Source organism: Halichoeres trimaculatus, unplaced genomic scaffold (assembly GCF_033239565.1).
Source record: "Halichoeres trimaculatus isolate MK-OKI-2021-1 unplaced genomic scaffold, fHalTri1.1 fHalTri1_scaffold_28, whole genome shotgun sequence".
Classification (NCBI taxonomy): Eukaryota; Metazoa; Chordata; class Actinopteri; order Labriformes; family Labridae; genus Halichoeres; species Halichoeres trimaculatus.
The window spans coordinates 477026-502980 of NW_027437206.1; the positions used below are offsets into that span (position 1 = coordinate 477026).

General features: G+C 43.7%; 1 protein-coding gene across 1 annotated transcript; it reads right to left on the bottom strand.

Annotated features, from left to right (window-relative positions):
- LOC141786432 (zinc finger protein 536-like) lies at nucleotides 1–25429 on the bottom strand. Its single transcript, XM_074665076.1, has 2 exons — nucleotides 25078–25429; nucleotides 1–1764 (listed from the first exon to the last, which is right to left on the bottom strand). The coding sequence occupies exon 2, from the start codon at nucleotides 1573–1575 to the stop codon at nucleotides 1–3; it is 1575 nt and encodes a 524-aa protein (XP_074521177.1). The 5' UTR covers nucleotides 1576–1764; nucleotides 25078–25429.
- Between the last annotated feature and the right edge of the window lie 526 nt (nucleotides 25430–25955).

A 25955-nucleotide genomic window follows, 5' to 3' on the forward strand; every position in this document is an offset into this window, starting at 1 on the left:
TCAGTTACCTGCAGTTGGAGAGGTGGATTTTGGTCGATGATCCAGGCTGCTGTCAGAGAGGGAGGTCCTGGTCTCTGTGCTGGTCCCTGCTGGTCCATGGTGAGTCATACTGCCGGGGCTGCCTGGTCTGCTGATGGCCTTTGCGCCTGAGTTGCACACTTTTACCTCATCCGCAGGCAGACCCCTCTTAGACAGGAAGGGGGAGCACTGCTGCTCCTTAGGGCTGAATGTCTGCTGGTCCACAGGCAGACCTGGGGTCATGATCTGCCAGCCGGGGAAGCTGCTGCTGTGTGTGTCTCTGTTAGACAAGACTTTCCGCAGGTACTCCACACCGGTGGAGCTCTGTGCATGCTGAGGAGGATTTAAACCCAGCAATGAGGAGCTCTGTGTCTCTGTCAGACCCGGACCTGAGGAGATCGTCCTCCCCAACATCCCCCTGACCTTCATGTTGATGCCGATAGGAGCAAACATCCTCTCGACCATCTCACCTGTGAGGAACCTGTTGTGGATGTGGGAGACGTACTGGGAGTAGACGTTGGTCCGGTGATCTGGGGTCAGGTGACTCAGGTTCACAGTGGGCTCGTGTTCAGAGGGGACTGTTCGCTTTGCAGCCAGCTTATTGAGGTGCACCTTCATGTGGTTCTTGAGGAACCAGGGCTCTTTAAATCGTCGACTGCAGATCTGACAACAGTGCTCAAAGGAGTCCTTGTGTTTCCGCATGTGACCCTTCAGAAACCAGGCCTGGCTGAAGGTCTGCCCGCACACCTCACAGGGGAACTCACCCATAGGCTTCTTCTTGTCTGCCCCTGTTATCGTAGGCTTCTGACCTGGTCCTGACTCAGCAGTTATGTGTGTGGTCTCAACATGGCTGATCAGCTCCTCCTCCTGGGAGGCAGCAAACTCACACAGGGTGCATTTGTACGGTTTGTGCAGGATCCTGATGTGACGTTCCAGCTCCTGTTGCTTCCTGAACTTGCCCTTACAGAAGGAGCAGCGGTATCCGTTGGGTTGGGGCAAGACGGGGTCATCAGGGAGGGTGGTCGCCATTGGAGATGATGACGTATGAGGCTGTGTCTCTGCAGCAGAGGGAGCTGTGAAGTGGGGCTGTGCTGAGAGCATGTGTGCAAGCTGAAGCTGGCTCACTGGCGGTGTTAGCTGGTTAACACCACTTCGAGTCTGCCTGTCCCTCAGGATCGCCCTCTCCTCAAGCTCATGAAGCAGCCTGTTCTCCTCCCGAACTCGCCCTCTGCCTTTACCTAGAATGCCTTGCTTGTGAGTGCGGAGGTGTATCTTGAGGTTGCCTTTCTGTGCAGCCCTGTGGTCGCAGTACGGACACTTAAAGGGCTTCTCCCCGGTGTGCGTGCGCATGTGCAGAGAGAGGATGCTGTTAAAGCGGAAGCGCTTCCCACACAGCGGGCAGGGGTACTTCCTGTTCTTGCGGTTGTCGTCCTGGGCAGCATTTACATGGGGGATCATGCTTGGATTGGTGACTCTCAAGAATTGGGAGAGCTCTGCCCTCCCGTTCATACTGCTTAGAACCTGTGCGTCCATTATTTGATTGGCCAGAAGCGCCATCTGGCTCCTGATTGTGTGGGTGGGTGGACGGGGTAGTGAAGCTGTCCTATCAGGACCGGGCTGATGTTGTACAGTATGGTGGTCAGGGGCAAGCAGTGAACTGTGAGCTGACTGTTTGCTCTTATTCAGTTCAAACAGGATGCAGACTCATGCTGCTCACATCAAATATCTGTTGGTTGAAGCTCAGACCTAAAAAGGAAACAAAACAGGCATTAAGTGCTTCAGATTCTGAAGAAACAAAGACATTATACAAAGACAGAGAGGAAGCCCAAAGCCTCAGAGAACTTCAATAAAATGTGAGTGTAGTTACAATCTGTCATGAGTAAATCTGTGCTTCTGCAGCTCAATGATGCCGGTAATGTACCACAAATAGGTCAGGAAGCAGAGCCGAGCCAGCTGCGACTCTCCTCATCCTGTGTGAAGCTAACCTGTGGTTTCAGATTATTGTTGGAGACTGTTAAAATGCTGATTAAGTTTAACCGCAAAGGCTTCCTCAACAAATGTCTCATCTTTACTCAGTTGAAAATCATTGTCTTGATCTCATTTTTGTTCTGACACACAATACTAAAGCAGCACAAACATCAAAGAGCGTCTGCTTCCACTCGGCCTTCCTTTGCATTTCACAAATCATGAAACGCTTTTTAAAAAAAAAGATTAAAGTGAAAGAGTTTTCATCAGGTCTGATGCATATTTAAATAAAACCCTTACCTGAATAATTATGTCACAGGAGCACTAAGGGAAATAAACAACTTGATGATGCAAAAATGCAAAATTAAAGGAAGAATATTTAAAGAGACGATGAAATATGCTTCACTTCTCTCCTGCTCAGCTCCCCGCTCTCTCATTGAACTGCAACAGCAAAACAAAGCTTCAGATTCACACAGTGCCACAATGGTAGAGGTCACATAAGCGAGCCCTGCACGGCTCTGCTGCATCACCAAAGGGCACAGAACAAAGCCTGCACTGTCCACGCTGAATTAACACAGGCTTACATCATCCTGGACTGCAACCTCAGTCAGTCATGAAAATGATGTACACAAACCCACACAGATAGATAGCAGGCAGCAGGCTGGGCTCTGCATCAGACCAGGGATCAGGGTACACATGTGGCCCCCGTCTAATCACGTCAGAGAGAAAGAGACCCCAGTATCACAATCCACCACATGGTCCTGCCTTGTAATCATGAAGACTCAGGTCAGACCCTCACACATCATCTCACACACAATCACACACATTCACTGTCAAGGATTATTTTGAAGTGCTTTAAAATGAGACCCAGGACTGTAAACGTCTGGTATAGCTGAACCCCCTGAGGTGTGTTTTCTTACCTCCTGTTTATCATGTCCATCAACACATGCACTGATTAAAAAATAAGCTGTGTGTTTTTAAACCTTTCAGAGGTTCGGGTTCAGATCCTGATGAATATCAGGACAGAGAGCTCAACAATCTGCTCACAGACACAGGAAACGGGTTCATACTGTCTAAGAAGAGTGTGTCTGCTAATCCACAGGCTGAGCTGGCTGCTTCAAGACAAGATGCTTTAAAAAATAGGGAAGCTGTGGTTCCTTTATGTTCTAGCAGTGTCAAATACTGGACTCTGATTGGAAAAAACTCTGTCTGTCCGCCTATCCATCAGCCTGTCCATCCATCCGTCCGTTTTTCCATTTGTCTGTCCGTCTGTCTGTCCACTCACCCCAATATGTCTGTCTTTCTGTCAGTCCACTCGTCTGCTCATTCCTCCCTCCGTCTGTCTGTCTATATTTCTGTCTGCTCGTCTGTCCTTCCATCTGTCTGTCTGTCTGTTTGTTCATCCGTCTACTGGTCTGTTTGTCCTTCCATCTGTCATGCTGTCCACTTGTCAATCCCTCCGTCTAGCCCTTCATCTGTTGGCTGGTCTATCTGTCTGTCTGTCTGTCCGCTCGTTTGTCCCTCCCTCAGTCTGTCTGTCTGCCTGTCCATCCCCCTGTCTGTCTTTCTGTCCGTCTGTCTGACTCTCCACCTCCCCATCTGTCCGTCTGTCTGTTGGTCTGTCCGTCTGTCTGCTTGTCTGTCCTACCTTCAGTCTGTCTGTCTGCTCGTCTGTCCTACCTTCAGTCTGTCTGTCTGCTTGTAAGTCACTCTATCTCTCTGTCTGTGCACTTGTCCATCCCTCTGCCTGTCTGTCTGTCTGTCTGTCTGTCTGTCTGTCTGTCTGTTGTCTTTCTGTTTGTCTGCTTGTCCATTCCCATGGCTGTCTGTTCTCTTATTAGTCCAACTGCCTTTCAGTCTGTTTGTTCGCTTGTCCATCCCTTTGTCTGTCTGTCTGTCTGTGTACTCATCTACCCCCTCCCTCTATCCCTTCATCCGTCTGTTTGTCTGTCTGTTGGTCGGTCTATCTGTCTGTCTGTTAGCTCTTTCATCCCTCTATCTGTCCATCTTTTGGTCTGTCTGTCCACTTGTCCATCCCTCTTGATGTCTGTCTGTCTGCCTTTCTGCTTGTCCATCCCTCCATCACTCTGTCTGTCCACTTGCCTATCCCCTGGTCCATCTGTCTATCTGTTCCTCCATTTGTCCCTCTGTCTTTCTGACTGTTTGTACAGAAAGCTTGTCTGTCTGTGCGCATGTCCATCTCCTGGTTTGTGACTGTTTGTCTGTCTGTCTGTCCCTCCATCTGTGTTTCTGTCTGCTCATCTGTCCCTCCTTCTGTCTGTCTGTCTATCTGTCCGTCTGCTTGTTTGTCACTCCATCTGTAAGTCTGTCCACTTATCCATCCCTCCATCTGTCTGTCTGTATTGCGGACTGTTTGTACGTCTGTCTGTCTGTGCGCTTGTCCTAGTTTGTTGGGTCTGTCGGTCTGTCCGCACGCCCACTGGTCCGCGTGTCCGTCCCTCTGTCTGTCTGTTTGCCAGTTTGTCTATCTACCCGTCTGTCTGTCAGTCTGTTTGCTTGGTTATCCCCCGTCTGTCTGTCTGTCTGTCTGTCTGTCTGTCTGTCTGTCTGTCTGTCTGTCAGTCTGTCTGTCCGTCTGTCTGTCTGTTTGTCTGTCTGTCTGTCTGTCTGCCTGCCTGTCTGTCTTGGTTATTTCCCATTTTCTCTCTTGCCCTCTCCCTTTCTCTCTCTCTCTCTCTCTCTCTCTCTCTCTCTCTCTCTCTCTCTCTCTCTCTCTCTCTCTCCCTCTCTCTCTCTCTCTCTCTCTCTGTCTTTCAGGTGTCGGTCTAACATGAGTCTGGTTCTGTCTGTTCTGCCCAGGTCTCTGTTTTAAGAGGTCTAGATGTGTTAATGTTTTAGGAAAGTGTCCTGATTCGATGCTATATATTAAAGACTGATTGATTGCTGCTGTAGAAGGCCTGCTGCTGTTGACCTCCCAGACTCCAGCTGCTACAACCAGGGATGTTATTGTTAAGATTTTATTGTTGCCAATGCCTTTATTGATTCCTTTATCATTTTCTCCTGTGAATTTTCTCTGTACAAAGGTAACTTTACAAGTTTTCTGGGTCAGCAACACTTTTTTTAAAAAGTTTATAAGTAAATAATTATGATACAAGTAACTAGATTTGGATATCTCTGGACATAAAGAAATAAAATTTATTAAAACAGCACGTCACCTGACGTTGATGTACTGTTTTGTTAAATGTCATTGACTGAAGTAGGCCATCTAGTGTCTTGGAGTGGTTATAGCAATGCTTTGAGTCAAAGTTATTCATTACCTTTTCTTTTTTTCTTCCTGTTTGAAACATTTTCCTGTGAGTATTTTGACGTTTGGAGTTCTCATTGTTGTTTAGAGACAAACTGTGATTTGTTTGTTGAACAGGAATCTCCAGTGAAAGAGTAATGTACACTCCTTTGTGCATTCAGTTCTTCAGTCAAACTTCAAGAAAAAAATCCTGAATCAGAGTTTTCATGGATTATCTATCTGCTAAGCAAAGACAGCTGGGGTGATGAAAGGTCTTGCCATACTGGCATAATGTAAAGATCATCAATCTCTCCCCCAAAACGGTCAGGCTCGGGTCCAGGTCCAGACCTGTTCATGTTTTTCTAAGGCTTATTTTGAAAACATTTGTGATTTGGTGCTGACTGTGACTGATTTATAACAACAGTGGCTATTTCTCTCTCAGGACAACCTGATCACGCATCATATCAATTGATCCACAGAAAGTAGTCTGTCTCTGAACCCCTGTGGCTGTGACAGTATCACTGTTTAGGGCCATGAAGTACTGCTGGGATTTCAAGAAGATCACTGACTCAGCTGACCTGAATTCTTCAAGCACATCAGTTCAAGGCTTTAGAAGGCCCAGCCTGGACAGAGATAATGCTGTGATTATTTCTTTCATTGATTTATTTTAACAAGCACTTGACACCCTAATTTAGATTCCTTTCATTTTGTGATATAATCCAAAAAGACAACATGTGTCCTGTCATCCTTGGGACCAACAGGAACAGCCTTCAAAGTAAAAGGTCTGTGACAGTGTCAGCGCCACCTGCTGCTGCTGCTGAGGATGACCAACAGCAGTCAGTTAGGACGGTGTTCTCAGAGGCTCACAGACAGAGAGTCGGTGTGAGCAGCATGTCGCTCTGAATCAGTGCACAGATCGGAGTCTGACCTAATCATACCTGACAGGGAGAAAGAGAGCCAACCATATTAGCATACACTGGATCCACTTCATATCTTCTAAAGTGGTATTTCTCTGATTAGCTAAGCAAAGCAAGGAGGTAGAAGCCTTTACCTGTGTGTGTGTGTGTGTGTGTGTGTGTGTGTGTGTGTGTGTGTGTGTGTGTGTGTGTGTGTGTGTGTGTGTGTGTGTGTGTGTGTGTGTGTGTGTGTGAGCAGTGTGTGAGCGTGTAGTGTGTGTGTGTGTGTGTGTGTGTGTGTGTGTGTGTGTGTGTGTGTGTGTGTGTGTGTATGTATGAATAGTTGGAGATGGGAACAGCATGCAGGGCCATCAGGTGTTTTCTCTGTCAGACTGGATTAAGCTCTTTTGCTGCAGATTGAGAGAGAGCTTGATTGTTATCAAGCTTTGTGTCACAATAGCAGCTCTTAGGTGTGGCCGTGCATAGATGAACAAGGAGCAGGTGTGATTTAGCAGAAGGCAATAAAAAGAAAGAAATATGTCAGCTACGCAGTAAGAGCAGCAAGAGGAGCTGGATGATTCCAGATCAGACAAAAGCCCACACTGTTACAGTTATTCCACCGCAGACAGGCTAAAGATTCTGCGTCTCTGCATCTAATCAGAGCAGCCCAATCTTTTTATGTTGTGTTGTAGCATTTTGTCAGCAAGGATGGATGGGCAATATTGTAAATCCATAAAGAGGTGACACTGTAGTGAAACACGCAACTAAAATTTATAGATCAGTAGTGCATATTTCATATTTCTTTTTAAGAGCAGTTAAGCATTAATAATTTATGTGGATGGTGGAGCTGAAAGCTACAATGAAAGCACCACAAACATTTACATAAGCCTGCACCCAACAGCTACAGAAGCCCAGCCAGTGTAGTCTGATATGAGATGAGATCTACAGCCAGGAGAGGAGGGAAATTACCAGAAAGTCTTTAAATCAACGACAGACTAATGCAAAACATGCCTACGGCACACATTCAACAGATCATTTCAAAGGCTGGAATCAAGATGTCAGAGATTTTCACTGATCCAGGGTGAACTGGTGGATCTGTGCTCCGGTCAGGCTCGGAATATACAACCACTGTATTCATACAGATAAAGCTGCAGTGATCATCAAATACATCAAAGAGCATATCCAGTAGCTCACTGTGACAGAGTACTGGTGTACACTTTAATAATCTCATGCCATGCTACACATCTCTGTTCATGTCCCACACTCTCAGGGACATACCTCAGTCTACGTCCAAATCACCAAACCAGAGATCATGACTTCCCAGATTCCTGGGATTCCCAGTCTGCAGATAACAACCCTTTTATTCATTATTACAGAGCGCTGTTAAATGCAGACTGTAGCAGCCCTACTCCACGCCCCCTGTGCCTCACTTCACCCACACGCCCACCCACCAAACCAGCAGCCAGCCACCCCGCAGACTGCCCTGTCAGAGGATGAACAAGGAAGGGGCAGTGGTAGCACAGCTGCCCACCATGACCTGTACAAAGGATAGCACCCATATACTTTCTGACAGGCAGATTAATGAAACCCTATAGGAGCTTCTCTGTAGGCCCCCCAAAAGCCTGACGGAGACAGAATAGTCTAACCAGCACCATTCATTACTGCAGGAGCATGGAGCACAGAAAGAGCACACACAGCACTGACAAACCGGCTCCTTGTGAGTAATAGCTAAAGAACTTATAAAGGAATACATGCACATTTGTTGTGGATGCAGTAAATCTATGCCACTCCTTTCACAACTATCAAAAAGTCTGGCTCCTGCCCCGCAAAAATAAATCTGCCGTTCATGTGGCGCAGCGGTGACGTGTGGTTTTTTGAGAGTCAGCTAATCCACATGTTTAGTGAAAAGAGGCTTGGGTTGGTTTTGTTTGTGTCATTCAGGGATGCAGATAGCTGCTGCTGAAAGCAAAGGAAGAAGTATGAGTTCATCTGACAACAGCCTTTAAACAAGCAGCACGTAAAGAGGTGATCAACTGTGTTTGTACCTGTGTGTCTGAAGAAAAAAGTCTTTTTCCACAAAGATGGCATGAGTGTGAGAGTGTGTGAGAGAGTGTTTGGTAAGACATAACCGTATCACTGTTTGTATGTGTGTGTGTGTGATGAAGAAATTCTTCCTCCATACAGTGTGCTGATAGAGAAATGAACTGTTCAGACCCAGGCTGTTAACACGTTAGTCTCAGCTGAAAGTATTGGCCTTTTGAATGGTTGTGTGTGTGGTTTTTGGTGTTTCTGGAGCCAGCCTTGAGCGTACACTAGAGGAACTGCAGTTTTTTGCACTTTTACAAAGGCTTTGAATTTTAGATTGGGGCTGTGGCTTGATCCAAATCTGACTCAGTCTACAGAGAGAAAATAAGTGGAGCCAAGGTGGGCCCAAAGTCCTCTGTTAAACAGTCAGTCAGTTCGGCCATGTCTATAACCATGCAAATTTATGCAAAACCCTTGGCCTTAGGGGCACAGATGAACCAGCAGTCTAGGTCGTACAAGGTTCACCCTTGAGCCAGTGGCCCAGGCTCCACTTCAGCCTGTGGCTGTAAGTCATTCCCCACTTTTAGATCAAAACAGAAAACATACCCTGACTGTCTGCACTGTGCTTTTAGACAGAAGACGCTGAAGTGTAAAAGCAATTTTACAGATGAAGTGCAGAAAACGTTCCCCTCTTTTCGTTGTGGTTGTGACTGGTGGGAAGCTCTGTGAACTGTCCATAAAGCTGGCACCTATGTGTCAGCGGATTTAAGTCAGGCTTTAAATCTTAGTTAAGTCTAACCAAGATTTTAAAGTATTATTCATATTTTTGCACAAGACAAAGAAATTTAAGCAATGTCTACCTCTCTTCTTTTTCTTTGAGCACGCAGTGAGGCATTATTTGTGTTACATCATATAAAGATTCCCAACCATGGACTGTAAAAAAAATGGCAGATGTATCACTCAGCTCAGCTCAGCTCTTAGAGGTTGCCACAAAAACTGCTCCCCCTGGTGGCTGACTGCAGTAAAAGGTCAAAAACTCTGTTTCCCCTCTGGTATTCCAGATGGGCTGTGGTCAAACTTTAAAACATAAAAACACTGAATGTGTTTAAATGTTTCTCACATCTGTATGCTGTGGTGATATGACGGTATTATTCGGCTGGGTTGTGTCCCAGTCCTCTTTTTTCTGAAAAGTTTCTTTTTCGTTAGTTATTAGTGGATAAAAACGGGGTTTCACCTCATGTTTAACAATGATTGACAGTTGACATTTTTGTGTATTTTGTTGGGGGATTTTAAAATATGTCAGGAGGGAGAGACGAGAATAGATTACACCCTAGAAAAAAAAATATATATTTTCGTCACCTGCCTCCACTCAAATTCTCTCAGAGTTCCTCATTGTCTCTCCTGCACAGACTCTGACAGCACAATAGTGGTGCCTGTGACAGGGGTATTATGACTTAAAAACCGTACAACAGTAAAAGGCGGGGCCACACTGTCCAGAAGTTAGGAACCACTGTTTAAAATAAGTGTTTGGTTCAATGAGCCATTTTGTTGTCTTTGAGTCTCTTACCCCTAAAGTCCACAGATGCTGCGAGGCGCATGCTCTCACAGGCTCTCGTATGAATAGCGATATCACACGATCACCATACACTCCCATAATTTTTTATATGTCAGTCCACACCTTGTCCTTTCTGCCTGTATCCTTATAAAAAGGATGTTTGAAATCATACAGAATGTTGAACTTCTCCACTTCCAAGATCAGCTTCTCTTCATCGGTCTGGGACCCTCTGACCGACTGTTTACCTGATGCATGTGCCTCCAGATGTGACGTATTTATAACATATGGGGGGAATTCACGTTCAAGAGTTTGTGCATTGTGTTTAATTTGGAATCTTCCAGGTACTTTACACAGTGACTTCCTGTCTAGTGCGTTCTTATCGACAGTGAATTTACAAGGTTTGGAAGCGGCCGCAGAAAATAGACCTGAAGCGTATTTCTCGCGCCTGGGCGCTTTGCCGTGGAATTTGCCTGATAGATAATAATGTAATCTAAGTGCTCCACAAGGGCGCGACGCTGCGCTGCGCGTGCGGTGGAATTTAGGGGTTAGTCTCTTAAGGTATTTTTGTTGTACTTCCAAGAAGCCTGGGGGCCCTTGTTTTGGGTTTTCAGAATATGATCACACAGCTTTAACCCTGCTGCCATGCTCAGGTACAATTTACTTCTTCTTTTTGGCACGCTTCAGAGAGGTGGGCTTCAGCACAGTACTCTTCATGCACAAGCACCAGCCCAGGAATACAACACGGGCAGGACGTATGACCACTGTGGCCGCTCCTCTAGACAACCATTTTAAACAGCAGCGGGGTGTTAGAGGGCTGTGTCAGACGTAAAAAGACTTAACATAAACCAAAAATTCTCTAAAACTTGGGCATGGTATGGTTCAGATGTGCTTTGAAAGCTTTGCATCCAAGTGTAGTGTGGAAATACTTAAATGATGATGTTTTTGAGTGAAATACCAAATAGAATAACAGAAAAAAAGACAACAAAGTTAGCACTAGCTTTCTAAACACTTGCCATTACTTCTTTTACTACAGACCTTGTCAATGATGTTACAACCTAGTGTAATTTTCAATGTCACAATTCATAAACTCAAGATTCAGAAAAATCCAATTTACGATGTTGTGACCACAATTACAGAGTGTTTATGTGATCACAGTAGGGCTAGGCGAAATGGCCTAAAAATAAAATCTCTGATTTTTTCACAAAAAATTTGATTTTTCAATTTTTTTTTACTATTTTTTTTTCCTTTTAAAGAAAAACAATAAGTACAAATGACAGAGAAAACTCAAAACCAGTCTTGTTTTAATTTAGTCAAAAACTTAATAAAAGTAACGTATTTTCCGCACTATAAGGCGCACCTAAAAGCCTTCAGTTTTCTCAAAAGCCGACAGTGCACCTTATAATCCGCCTTATATATACCCCTACCATAGTTAGGGGGCGTCGCCGGAGGAACAGCGGTAAGCAGTAAGAACCCGTAAAATGGAATTCTGCCAAGTGCTAGCATCAGCTCATAGGCTGGCCCGGGCGTCTTCTCTTGTTTACTGTTAGAGCAATACAGCGCCCCCCCCAAAAGGTCTGGCATGTGAAATGATCTCTGGAAACCACTTTTGTGGACGGCAGAAACGGCTTTGTCTTTACAGCGCACTTTTTTTGAAAACGGCACAGAAAATAGTTGGATAGGAAAATGTGCGGCTCCGTGTGGATGTAGCCTGAGTTTGACTGCCTTATCTGACTGTTTTGTTGACATTCCCTTTGGCGCAGCTTTATCTAGTGGATGCATAACGCAACCCCAGCCACTACTATAGCTTCTACTCTATGCGCCTTATAATGCGATACGCCCTATATATGAAAACAGTTTTCAAATAGGCTATTCAGTGAAGGTGCGCCCTATACTCCGAAGCGCCTTGTAGTGCGGAAAATGCGGTAACCTCTATTTGACTCTTGGAATTGAATTTTCAGCTTTTCTTCTGTTTCAGTAACTTCACTTTGTAGTTTTAAAGGAGGCAGACTTATTTACATTCACATTGAAAGCTGCACCATTTTGTACATTTTGAATTTAAAAATACTGCCAGGAAAAGCGTGTACAGTACTGTTTCAGTGCACTACAACACTATTCAGTTATATTCTACTTTTGAATGATTAAAAAAAACACTTTGTTTCTGTTTAGTTTTATTTTTTAAGGCTATAGCCTCTTTATCCTTTAAGTTTAATACAAAAAATAAGTAAAAAATAAATGCTATTTATTCAAGTGCGGGCTCACAAATGTCATGCCTCCCTGCATAAGTCAGTGCCCTGGTTGGGGGCACCCCAGTCTAAAAAGTCTGGTCCGCCCCTGCTTGACAGAGCGCACCTCGATGCTGGTTCGTTATGTTGCTCTGCTCGTCAGCGGATGGATTACTGCTGAATGGAGGATTTAGTTGGTGGAACAGCGGGACTTGCTGGGAAAGACAGAACTCGGCTTCCCCCCAGGTAAAAGTTTAACAACTTCTCAGTCATGTCTGTCCAGGCAGCGCTGCTCTGTTCGATGGCCTATCGTTGTCCTGTCTCCCTCCCCGCAGTCTGCTATCACATATCATGATCCATCCAAATCACCATAAGAGGGGATTTTCTTCAGTAAAGTGGGGATGTTCTGAGAAAAAATAATGTATACTTCTTTACTATCTAAATCTCAAAATGATCAGAGTATTAACTTTGAAGAGCAGCAGGTTTTACGCGCCTCAGTCACATTATTAATAATCTGCAGGTGAACACGAAAGGGTCCCGGCGTTGGAAATGTTTGAGTCAAAGATCTTTATCAAACTCCTGAAAGGTGACTGATAGAAAACAGAGGATTGGAGGAAAGGGATTTGAACGTTTACTGACGACAGGTCTAGATTATATTAACTTCTTTGGCCTGTTGATACAGACTATAAGGAACATGTGTCCGTCAAGGTGCTGGGTCTCAAAGATGCACACGAACATTTTTATGACATTTAGGTTTCTGTTGTTTTGATAGTGAACTGTTAAAGCATGCTGCACACACGCGGAGTCAGTGCTTGCCGTGGTATAGAAGGTGCACAATAGCGGGGGAGAAAAAAGTCGAATTTTTCATTTTTTAAATCGTCCACAAGGAAAAATTCAAATTATTCAATATAATCAATGTATCGCCCAGGCCTAGATCTCGGTAAACATGACCCCATTTAAAGGTACGGATGCCCCAATGCCGATACCTGGGCTTTAGGTATCAACCAATATTTATACCAATCTGACACCTGTATTAAATAATAACCCGAATTCAGGATGACCCACTGTGGGATGAGACTAGTCAGTTTCGGGTAATAGACAAAAAGTGAGTATATGGAATTACTGAAGTTGATATTTATTTAAACTATAAAATATGTAAATGTTTAGTAGCAGTTTGATTTTAAAAAAAAGCTTTAGAATAGGGCTGCAACGATGAATAGATAAAATTGATAAAAAAACCGATTTAATAAAGCATCAACAACCATTTTCCATAATCAATGCTTGTCTTTGGTTTATTTGTCTTCTTCCTTTTTGTCGTATTATTTAGTGGTTGGCAACTGGCTGAAGGTACATCACCAGCTACTTGACTGGACTGTAGATTACCTGGGCTGCGGGGCTGCATGCGTCACATGTAAACAGATCAGCGTGGCAGAGGGGAAGCCGAGCCGGCAGGTGAGGGAAACAAGTAACATGTAAATAATGGCAGAGCTGGAGAAAGCCGTTTGTCTATAATATTCCAGAGTTTGAGAGTATTTCACACTGAGTAAAAGCACACAGCATGTTAATTGACAAATTTTCAAAAATGACCTCCCATGGCATGGCAGTACAACTGTGATGACCCGCAGGGCAGTTGCTAGGAGTTCTGGGCCCCCTGAAAGAATATTGGTGTGGGCCCTTCTGCCCCATTCATTACAACCTTCAATCTTCCTGTTTTTCAGTGCTCTTGACGGTGTGCAATTTATTACTCAGTAATATGTGATGTGACTCCTGATGTCTCCCACAAGGAACAGGATGTAATCCTGTTGAGATATGTTGTTCAGAAGGAGAATGATCAGTGGGATGTAACTGAACGTTTCTTGCAGTTTGAAGAACTCAGAGGCAAGACTGGCCATGAAATATCAGAGATGATACTGAAGACATTAGAGGAGCACCACATTGACATTGCAGATTGCAGAGGACAGGGCTTTGACAATGGCTCGAGCATGTCAGGAAAAGTTGAAGGGGTCCAGGCTGAAATAAGGAAAATAAATCCACTAATAAACCAAAATAGGCAACCAGTGTCTACGTCACGCACCAGCATCATTAGACTGCTGGGGGGGAGCGTCTGTGGGGTCAAATTCCGGTGATTCTGGAGCAGCAGAGCATACAGGTTTATTGTTCCATTGTGTATATTACATTAAATAAACATTAAATATTATGTTTCATGGAAAACCTGATGCAGAACTAACCTATTCATGGAAAACATCCAAATGGGCTTCTTAGTACCATAGCTCTAAGTGGACAGCTTCACTTTCCCAGACAAAAAATATTTTTAAACAATTCAAAAGTCAGTGTTAACTGTCCAAAATTCTAAATAGTCTTTTTTCTATGTTGCTGTCAGCTATTATGTTGTTGTTTCATGCTGCTATGAAAACAAACAAACAACAACAAAACTTTGAACATTCATTTTTTTGTATTGAGTCTACTCAAATGTCCAACTAATAACACATTTACAACACTGCATTGAACACATCGTGGTAATGTAACTGACCTTTGTCGGATGCTCATAATTACTGAGCAGATCCTGAATGCATCATAATACAATTCAATGCAGCCTCTGAGTGGGCGCGTACTGGAGCACTGTCCGACAATATGGGTGAAACACACAGTTACTGCAGTAGTCTCTGAAATAGTAATAATTAGGAACTGGTAACTTTTTTTTATTGAGCTGACGACTTGTCCAGAGTGTAGCTCGGCCAGATGACAGCTAACGTGGGCTCCAGCCTGCGCTCTTTAAAGGTAAGCTAATGTTGCAGACATTAAACGAATGAACAAGTAGGCAGTGTTTCAGCCGCCTTCTGTAGTTTTACTCTCACCATTCTTAGAAAAAAAGCTTTTCATGTCCTGGGCCCCTGCTCTGCTGCTTCTACTCCTGGACTCCTTTCAGCTCTTTTTTAGTGACCAGACTTGTGTTTTTTGGGGGCCATCCGAGCCCTGCTGGGGTTTGCTCGCGCTCACTAACTTTCGCTGAAGAAGAACAAATCTTGGTGTGGACCAAACCATTTTTTAAGAAGGGGCAAAGGCGGTTATTGAAATGATTAAAATTAGAAAATTGTATGCCTTGTGGCTTTGTTTTAATTCGGATTCATTGGTATGAATATATATTATTTCAGTGTATGTATGATAATTTGTCATAGAAGCTACTGGGGGCTGTGTGTGGGCCCTAGAGGACTGTGGGTCCTTATAATCATCGTAACCTTAACCCCCTATACGACGCCGCTGATGACCCGGCACTTAAGATGCAAACATGTTGGGCTCATTGATGACAAGCCAGGAAGCTCAACAGGGAGGTGAGGAGCTACAAAATCCCACATATACTTCTTTTCTATGTCATGAAACGCATGGTGTGTCTTTTAGGACACTTTTTTCTTTTTCTTGTCACCCCATTTAAAAACCACAAGGAGTCCATTCAAACAACGTTAGCATTAGCGTTAGCTGCTACAGATAGTGGTAGTGCAGAGGGGGTGTACTGTTTGACCTGCAGGTGAACAGATTGAGGACTAAGGACGCGGTCACACTGGCCAATCTTGCCGTGCCTAAGCTCGCTTCAGCCATAAAGCATGTTTGGAATGGCCAGTGTGACCGCAACTGTGCCGTGCTCAAGCACGATTCGCTTCCGTGCTTCGGCACGCTTCAGAGAGGTGGGCTTCGGCACAGTTTACTTCATGCACGAGCACAAGCACGCGGACAGTGCGTGCAATTCATTACGTATAATCACAGCGAGTGCATCTCTCGACAGTCATTTTAAACAAAGCGGGGGTGTGAGAGGGGTGTGAGAGGGCTGTGTCAGGCGAAAACGACTTAATATAAGTCAAAAAGTCTCTAAAGTTGTAGCAGTGCTCTCTGTGTCTCATTGTGCTGACTCTGATGAGATCGCCCTTCATGTAAACAGACGCTTCACAATGACGAAGGCGGGCTGTGCACGTGTCTGATACCCGCTAAAGTCTGGTTCATATTGGGGTAGTGTGACCGTCGGCCATACTATACAGCTGGGGAACAGCGCTGCAGGGGGGCAATAGTGCTTAGGCACGGCGTTTTGGTTGGCAAGTGTGACCGCACTCTTATTTCTATACATCTGCCTTTTTGGCCCACTGATTTCTATAATAATCTGATGACATTACATTATATTTTCTATTATTTTGCCCATACTATTGATTCTCTAAGTGACGATACATTCATGTTTTTTAGGGGTGGGGGAGAAAACCAATTTATAAGGATTTTTTGTTCGACAATATCAAAATCAGGATTCAGAAAATTCTTCTTTTTTTTACCGAATTCAAATTCTTCATTTCAGTCTTTGTTTATTAACTGGATTGGATAAAAGTTACCACTTTTCTCCAGCAGAGGGTGAAATATTTCTCTTTGACTCATATGATGTGTATTTTATGGGAAAATATGGCTCCTGATATAGTCTGTAGACATTTTCATCATTAGTTCACTCATTTTTATGGTCTAGTGTTAAAAAAGCAAATTAAAAATCAATCGCAAAAAATGTAAATATCAAAGAATCACATTTTAAATTGAATTGGCACCCAAAAAATCGTAATAGGATCAAATCGCAATAGTAGCATATCGTTCCAGCCCTAATGTCATTCGTGTTCTTTTTTTTTCTTAATTCATCGATTAATTATAAACATGATCATGAGAGTAATCGATTACTAAAATAATTGTTAGTTGCTGCCCTACTTTAGAATGTACAGAAATGATCATTCAACTGTCAGATTTCACACATGCAGACTGGTGATGCAGCGAAAAAAGGAAGTGCATCAAAGGAAACACTCCAAATCAAGTATCCGAGGGTGCCGGTAAAACAAGGCGGGTTGCCTGGATCAGTTCCTTACCACTGAAATCTAACCCAGCTTTGAGGGGCTGGATAAGGCCAATACCCGATACCAGGATCAGGATCAGTGTATCTCTATTTGAAGGCACCATTCCTCTGTTTGAAGACCTCACCATTTAAGCCATAAACAGCCTTGGAGTTGGGGTCACTTTCTCATAAGTGATAAAACAGCTACAATTAGTCAGTAAGAGCTGTGCAGTAAGGAAGTTTTTTTCTGCTTATGTTGTTGCAGGTAAACTTATCAGTTATGGGTTTGTAATGCAAGTGTTCAGATGACCAGTTATTTAGGTAACAAGTGGTGATGACCTGACATTCTCTTCATGTCCTCCTCTTCACTTCATCCCGCTAATAAACAAACAGCTGGCCTAATGCGGTCACCTCTGGCTCCTAAAAACTGCCAGATGCTGAACTCATGGCTTCTTTAACACAGTCCAGGCACCAACGGGCCATGTCAGAGCTGCTGCATGCATTGTTTATACAGGCCGTGGGTGTGTGTGTGTGTGTGTGTGTGTGTGTGTGTGTGTGTGTGTGCGTGTGCACGTGTGTGTGTGTGTGTGTGTGTGTGTGTGTTTTAGACAAACTCAGCATTCATGAGCCTTCTCTGATGCTTTCAATGGTGCACACACACACACACACACACACTCAGAAATCTAAACACTGTGTTCTCAACTCATCCTCATCATGCACATGCAAAGACAGCAGGTCTCACATACCTCCCAATCTAACACACACACAGACGAACACACACACTTGTACACACACACACACACACACACACACACATGCATATGGAATGTATTTTAAATCACTAATGTGTAAACAGTTGCTCTTGTTTGCACAGACCACCTGTTCTTTCTGGACACAAACAAAGCTTTGGCGTACGGCAGGGTGTGTTAACAGTGTGGGGTGCGTAGGGGATGCCTTGCACAAGAGAAGCCGGTCCACATGGTGCAGGCTGCATCAGATGGTTGGGCCCTGCAGGGCAGCAGCTAGCTCCAACAGAGCTCACACAGATCTCCAAGAAAGAAGCTCCTTTTGTCTGCGACACACTGACATGTTTCGCTTTTCTTGAAAAGTACAACTTCCTGTGGTGAGAGAAGAGCCCCGTCACCAATCCGAACCCTACATCATTCAAAGAGACAGGATAATTCAGTTTCAAGCCTCACTTGTCTTCTGCTCTGCTTAATGTTTGTAAAACCCCATAGAGATGGATAAAACAGGGTTAAATACAGTATCTGCTTTCAGTTTGGTAAAACACTCAGAGGCACTAAAAGAAAAGTCATTAAACGAGTCATCACAAAATCACAGCAAGGGTCTGGTAATGCCACTTACAGTATCTCATTAAGCTATGGCATGGACGGGAAAAAACTGACAAACAAAGAGCATAATCCAAGGCACATTAACTGGGCTGATAATTCAATCAGCTCTCATTTGGCAGCCATTTTGCCCTTGTGATGGTCTTTTTTTCAGCCACAACAGCAGAGCACAGACCCCTCATGAAGTCTCTCTCTCTCTCTCTCTCTCTCTCTCTCTCTCTCTCTCTCTCGCACACACACACACACACACATATACACACACACACAACAACATATATATTCCTCCTCTCTCTCTCTCTCTCTCTCTCTCTCTCTCTCTCTCGCATGCTCTCTAAAACAACAAAACATCCACCATTAGACAACGGGGTACCAGCGTAATTAGAAAATGACTTCCTTTGCAATCCTAGCTAAGTAGTTTACACACTGTAATTACAGGGACAAAATCATCTTTTCATCATTTCACTGATTGAGCTCATCAACCCAGTGGGATCCCAGGACTGTGCTCAGGCAACATCTGGGCTAAGAGAATTAGTCCTTTAGTTTAGCGAGCCTTCCACAGTGGCAAGCAGCGCAGCATGAACACCGGACACGGCCATGCCGCACACATACACACACCTCCACACACCTCCACACACCTCCTCACACCTCCAAACACCTCCACACACCTTCAGTTCAGACTGAACTGTGCGTAATCAGAAGCCCTGATCAAACCGTTAAAAGTTTATGCAACAGGAGACACCTTCATTATGTGATCCCCAAAATATACTTCCTTTAAGTATTAAAAATTCAAAACCATCAGAACTGCAGTTTCTCTAGTGTCCACTTGAGGCTGAAAGCATTAAAATCCCTGTTACAGCCTGTTTCTGCAGCAGACTTCAGCATGCTGATAGAAACACAGGTCTCTGTAAACCTTGAGGTGTTTATTTGCTTCAGAAAACATTTGTTTCAATTACATCACAAAGAGTTTCGGTATAAATCTGAATATTCAGAGCAAGACTTGCTTGTCTGACAGGTCGGCGCATGGTAGCTGAGTGCCAGGAGGCTACAGGCCAACCTCAGCTCCACCTATTCACCGGTGTCTACGATAATCCAGTTAGGGAGTGGATACACAGGCCAGAAACTCGAAGCAGGATTCCCCCCTGCAGCGCAAAACACTGGCTTGAACAGCACAGCCCACGGTCATTCTGCTCCACTTTAAACTGGAGTTAAGGCACATGCATGGCCTCATCCTGAAGTGTGTTCACATGAAGCACAATCTCATCAGAGTCAGCACAATGGGACACAGAGAGCACTGCTACAACTTTTAGAGACTTTTAGGTTTATGTTATGTCTTTTTGGTCCCACACAGCCCTCTAACACCCCACTACTGTTTAAAATGATAGCGGAGAGGAGCGTTTGCAGCAATCAGAAATCATGGATCACACAGCATATCCAAGAACTGGACTTTATGGTTGAAGCATGCTCAGGCACGATATGGATGGTCAGTGTGACTACACCTTAGACTGAATCAGCATTTCCAATGAAGTGACTTCAGTGGTTCACAATGCCTCCTCAGAGAGCAATGATTGGCTCATCTTTTGCACAAACTATGTTTATATCGGCTGTAGTTCACTGATGTTTGATTGATGTGCAGATTTCAAAAAAATGATCAAAGTCTGTCAATCATACCAGAAGGGAGCTTTAGTTCCAATATCTGAACCTAATTTTGAACCGGCAAGCGTGTTCAGAGCAGAAAAAAATATAGTTTGAACCCTGAAGAACTAGTAATAAACAGCTGGAACCAAAAGTAGTTTGTTCCAGGTCACGAACTGTGACATTATCAGTGGGCGTGTCATAGTGCTGTACGATATGGCCAAAATCCAATATCTCGATATTTGTAGGCTATGTCTCGATACATGATATACATCTCAATACCCTGGTTTCTCCTCTAAATCACTAAATGAATGTTTAATTCAGCCCTTTGATGCATAAAATGACATAAGTTTAATGATTTAAGCAGACCTTTCAGTTGGATTTTTAAAATTTGAACGCAAAAAGGGGAAATCTCAATCAGGTTAAGTTGAGCGAACCGTTCATTTTAAACCAAACTTTAAGTAGTTAGTCTCATATTTTTAGTTACAGTAAAATAATTCATTCATATTTTTTCAACTGGCTGATTATATTATATTATATTATATTATATTATATTATATTATATTATATTATATTATATTATATTATATTATATTGTATTATATTATATTATATCATATTATATTATATCATATTATATTACATTATATTATATTATACTTGAAAATATCATGAACAAAAGTTGAAGATAATATGACTTTTTTTGAGTATGAGAAATCATACAGGGAGCAAAGCAAACCCAAATAAGCAAGTACACACTAGTAAACAAGCCCTGGGAACCAACAATATGCGACTGATGAGATGTGTAAGAGCTGTTCTTCTCTCCTCTCTTGATACCAAAACGTGCATGCGCAGAACACTTTTTCTGAGTGGGCGGGGGGACGTGGTGCTCCCTGTGAGATGAGCACCGGCTGAGCAGCAGAGAGTGAAACGAACGAATCACCGAAGGGGTTTACGTTCTGACGTCTGACAACATTTAAGTTGCTGTTTGTACTCAAGGATTGCGATATAGTCATTTTATACAACTTAGGTGCAAAAACCTGTGATACATTGAGTATATTTGATATATCCCCCAGCCCTAGCGTGTCATATTCTGTGATGACACAATGAGCAGGAGGTTGAGGAAAATTGAGAGGAGGTCGAGTGAGAAGACTAAATTTTTGATGGCAATTTGGGCATCACCATAATTTTAATTGAATCAGGAGAGCAGTGTGAGAAGGAAGTCCCAAGCTAGGTACACCTGAACACCAGATTAGATAATCCACCTGACTAACACACACACCCCACTCTGTTCTTCTTAAACTGGTATGAACTGGGCTAGTTTGCTAGAAAGCACCAAGGTTTTAAGAACACAGAGGGAAACTGGTTCTGGAATCAGAACCATGCAGGTGTGACAGCCCTCTCAGAGACTGTCAGTGAGTCTGCTTTCTTTTCTTTTAGCAGAGAAACAACAGATATTCCAGGTAGAGATACTCCAGGTAAAGATACTCCAGGTAGAGATACCCCAGGTAGAGATACTCCAGGTAGAGATACTCCAGGTAGAGATACTCCAGGTGGAGATACCCCAGGTAGAGATACTCCAGGTAGAGATACTCCAGGTAGAGATACTCCAGGACACAAAACCATAGATAACCTTAATTGTATCCATTTTCATTTGATGGTGAACAAATCACACAAGTTGTAGTGGGCTGTTATTTCCAACATATAAAGCATGTCAGCTGTCCACATGCAGTTTAATGAGTGAGCTACGGGTGTCTGCCAGACAAAATCAGACATGGACACAACCTTAAGAGGAATAAGTGACACTAAGCACCTCTCAGATGTCCTGATGTTTCACACACTGTTCAAGCAGTCATTGAGGTTTAATTTAAAAAAAAATGATGTTACCACTGTAGAGACTTGTTCACTGCAAAGCATTGGGTGCATTAAGGCAGAGGAAGGCTCTGCTGAGGGTGAAAAGTCAGGAGGCAGGAGGCAAGCTCCTGTGCCATCCATACACAGTGCCACTACCAAAACAGCCACAACACTGACATAAAACCTGCACCTTGATGCAGAATCCCACCAGAAAAAAGATTTGCACACGCACAGAAAATTTTCCTAAATAATAAGGGGATTTACAGACTGAGCTCTGAAAATACAATTGAGAAGGTCTGTTACTGACCCCGAGTCTGGGTCTGTGTCAAAAGACTGCTTTCTTCACCTCCTGTTTACCTGTTTATCAGAATTAGTGTGTGTGTGTGTGTGTGTGTGTGTGTGTGTGTGTGTGTGTGTGTGTGTGTGTGTGTGTGTGTGTGTGTGTGTGTGTGTTGGCTGTTTTTTTTTTTTAAATTAATAAAGCACCCATTTTCATTCCACTGATCTTCATCCATGGATCTTTAGCATATCAAAGACAGTAACATTAGGATAACATTAGGATGACGCCAAATAAACTACACTACACTACAAGAAGATAAGGCAGCTTGGAATGAGGTGTGTTTAAGATCACTAAAGCACAGATAATAAATATTACAAAGAAATGACTTTATCATTGTGAAGCAGGATATAAAATGTTTCCAACCTACCTTTTCACGGAGCACTGTGTTTACTCTAATTCTCTGCATGCCCTCGGCCTTGACTTTCTAACAAACACATGTGGCCCCTGACTTGAAGTGAAGTGCTTTTTCTTCGTCTCTGTCCTGTGGAAAGGCTCTGACTCTGTGTGTTGGCAACAGAGGCAAGTGTTTAATGTGGCAGCTGTTAGCCTCGTGGATTTTCACTAATCACTCTCTCCTGATTACTCTGATGAGTGTATGATGCTCTTAAATAATCAACCCGCAGTGAAAAAAAGGAAAAATAATTATCATCATCTCCCTAAGTAGTGCAGCTGCACCCGCCTGCAATAATTACAACTAGAACAGGGCGCCTTCTCCCGTCACTTACAACCACTTATTATTAGAGATAACGCTAATTGGTGCAGTGGTGGGCGACAATTCTTCACGGGGTTCATCATAAAAAGCCAAACCTTGAAAGTTATGGCACATAAGAGGTCTTAAAGCCAAGGCATGGCACTAAACATGGCGTGCTGAGAAACGCCAATAATCTGAGCTGGGGGAGTCGTACTTGTCCTGTCAGTAGCCCCTCAGTTGCTTTGCTGCCGTGCCCTCTCTCCACCCTCCCCCCACTCCGGGTATCAGCCTGGCAGACACAATTAACATTTTCATAAAAACAATTCCCTGCCTCCAATAGTCCAATGTAATTTGTTTTCCATCTCTGTTCATTAATCATTGTTTAAATCGGTGAGCCATCCCCTCCACTCTGCCATCTGCACTCAGCTGTGTTACAGATATGACACCTTCCCCCTTAATGGGAGCTGACAGCAAGGAGAGGAGGCCTGTGCAAAATAGCTTCCTGCATGTGCACTTCCACCTCACATAGCGCCAGCAGGTGAGAGAGGGGTATTTAATGCTTTCTGATTAATCTCAAAGGCAAACAACATGACACTGGAATATAATGCAGCATGCAACCCCTCAGGATCCAGCAGCAGCAGACGGCGGCGCTGAGAGAGGAGCAGAGACACTCAGTGAAACTTGTGCAGACATGCTTTAAAACAAAGGCTGTGCACTCCACATTTTGTCAAAGTTGTTTTTTTTCTTCCTCTAGTTAAATTAGCGCAGTGTTCCTACAATATGCTATTGTTTTCCTGGAATTGGGAGCAAGGTTATTAATTATTCACTGTTGTGTTCTCATATGAGGGGGCTATGCTTTTCACTGTATTGCCTCATAGCTCAAATACTTAGGGCCATGGTACTCCGGCTAATTTCACCAGGCAACATCACAGAGATATTATTATCACACAACACACATTCTGAGATTAAAAGTTTCCTGAAGAGTTTGAGCAATCGAAGCGATCCTACATTTTTCCCTGATAAGATTTCAAAGTTTGAGAAAAGACTAACCAAATAACTTTTGCCTCCATTTTTTTCCTTTAAAGTGGTTTTAAGCCTAAGTGTAGGTTAGCTCAGGCATTTCAGCGGAGGGGGCGGGGGGGGGGTCCTACTCAATGTGGTTGTAAGAGGATGCCAAAAATTTCATCTGGCCTGTTGATTTCAGCGTGGATTATAGACATTCAAATCATGTGCCTCATGTTTAAACAAGTGTTTCTATCAGGGGAGAAAGTTGCCAAGCAGAGCTTTGTCATGTAAGCTGTATGAATTCACTGCAGCATAATGAGAAAAGTGGCTGTGGTGCTACATTTAATACTGTTTCATCCCCCCCACCTCCATTTCCTCTCCATGATATGGTGAGCATTTCAAGCATTCCTCCAGCTTCCATATGGGCATCAGTGGGGTTCGTACTTTAGAGGAAAGAAAGGTGGTCACCTGAGGCCCATTCCCCATCATGGCAAGAAAACGCCTCACACACACTCTTCAAAGAAACTCTTCTTTTTGGCGTGCGTGGTTCTAACAAGGCCAGCAAGCAGCAGCAGTAAATGATGTGTATATTCAAAGCTGAATATTTCATGTTGATTGATCTTACTGACTGCCACCCACCTGCTCCTCCTCCTGTCCCACCGGAGCTGGCATGAGGAGAATTCAGTAATTGAGAAGAGCAGAGCATGGTCTCTCTTTGCTCACATATGACAGATGGGGCATCATTGCTTCAGAGGAGAGCATTTGGAAACAGGAGGAAGAAGGGAGGGGGCAGAGGGCGAGGGGCTTTGAAGAGAAGCTGTGCCACTCTTTACAGGTGACAGGAACCACCACAAAAAAGGTTGCAACTACCTGGAGCATGCACTCCAAAAAAAAAAAACTGAGGGGCAGAACTTTAAAAAACTGTCAAAAGGTGAATTCATAAGAAAACACACACACACACACACACACACACACACACACACACACACACACACACACACAGGGTGATGTTTAAAGATTCTCAGTCACACTATGAGTCTTTAATAGCTCCTGCTATTAAAGACTCGTGTGAGTCTGCTTCAGTTCTGCTTTCTGACCTGAACCTGAAACTGATCATAAGGAAACAGGCTACTGATCAGCAGGATGACGTGTGATCTGAGAACGTATGGAAACATTAAATCGAACGCCATGACTCTTTTTCACACACACCTCCTGGAAACATACACAGTAGCTGTTTGCCCGGTAAATGGTATTTTCTTTAGTTACACATCGTTTTAATTCTTCGCTCCCTTCTCGCCCTCGGTCACACTTACTCTTTAACGCCACGAGAAAGGCGCAGGTCCACCAGGACCTGCTCAGAAACTTAAAACTCTCTCACTACAGACTGACTAACGGTCCGAGGAAATGTTAGACAGCCGGCGGTGATTCCTCTTACCTGTCCGGCTGGAGGAGGCGCGGAGGACACGCGGTGACGGCTGAAGTTGAGCAGAGACTCAGTAATGTAGAACCGGATGACTGACTGACGGGCTGTTTGCTTCTCACGCTTTGTCACGGCCGTAGAGCGCTCAGTGGAACTCGAATTTCTCCTCAGGCTGCCGCTTCCTGTCTTCACAGAAGCCTCGGACGCTCTCCTCAGACACGGGCAGCGGAACGCGGTGCTCTGGAGTGCTTCCACTCTCTAAAAGAGCTAATGAAATCTTATAAAATAACTGGAGATACTTCGACTTGTCCCGAAGCCGTATGTCTCCCTCATCTGGCCGCTGGTGTGTAAGTGTAGCACCGCGCGTAAATAGTGCACCGCCGTCCCCATCAATCCTCCTTCTGATGAGCGTGTCTGAGAGAATCCTGGGTGTTTGTGGCACTCAGGGTCAGAGAAGTGAAGGCTACAGACAGATTTAAAAAAAACGGTTCAGATTTTTAAAGAACTCTATCAAAAAATGCGAAATAAAAAAGAAATTGAAGAAGGTTTTTCTGTCTAGACCACATCAGATCAGGTCCTAATTCAGATTCCCTGTTCAGAGAATCGACAGATCTGGACACCATTAGGCTTTTTAAACCTAAAAAAGAAACAGGTCAATTAAATAAATAATAATTAATTAATTAATTAATTAATTAATTAATTGATTAATTAATAACAAAGAGATCGAGAGAGGGGATGTTTTAGCCGAATTAAGGCATTTCTGAAAAACTGTGAGGCTTGGAGTAATCTAGCCTAAATCTGACAGGTCTAGGTTTTGTGAGTCAAAATAAGGACCTGGTCCTATGTGGCCAACACAGAAAAAATAGCCCATTATATTATTTCATTTATACTTT

What these genes read in the sequence shown, in the direction of transcription:
- LOC141786432 (XM_074665076.1), bottom strand. Translation starts at nt 1,575, where the DNA reads ATGGCGCTTCTGGCCAATCAAATAATGGACGCACAGGTTCTAAGCAGT.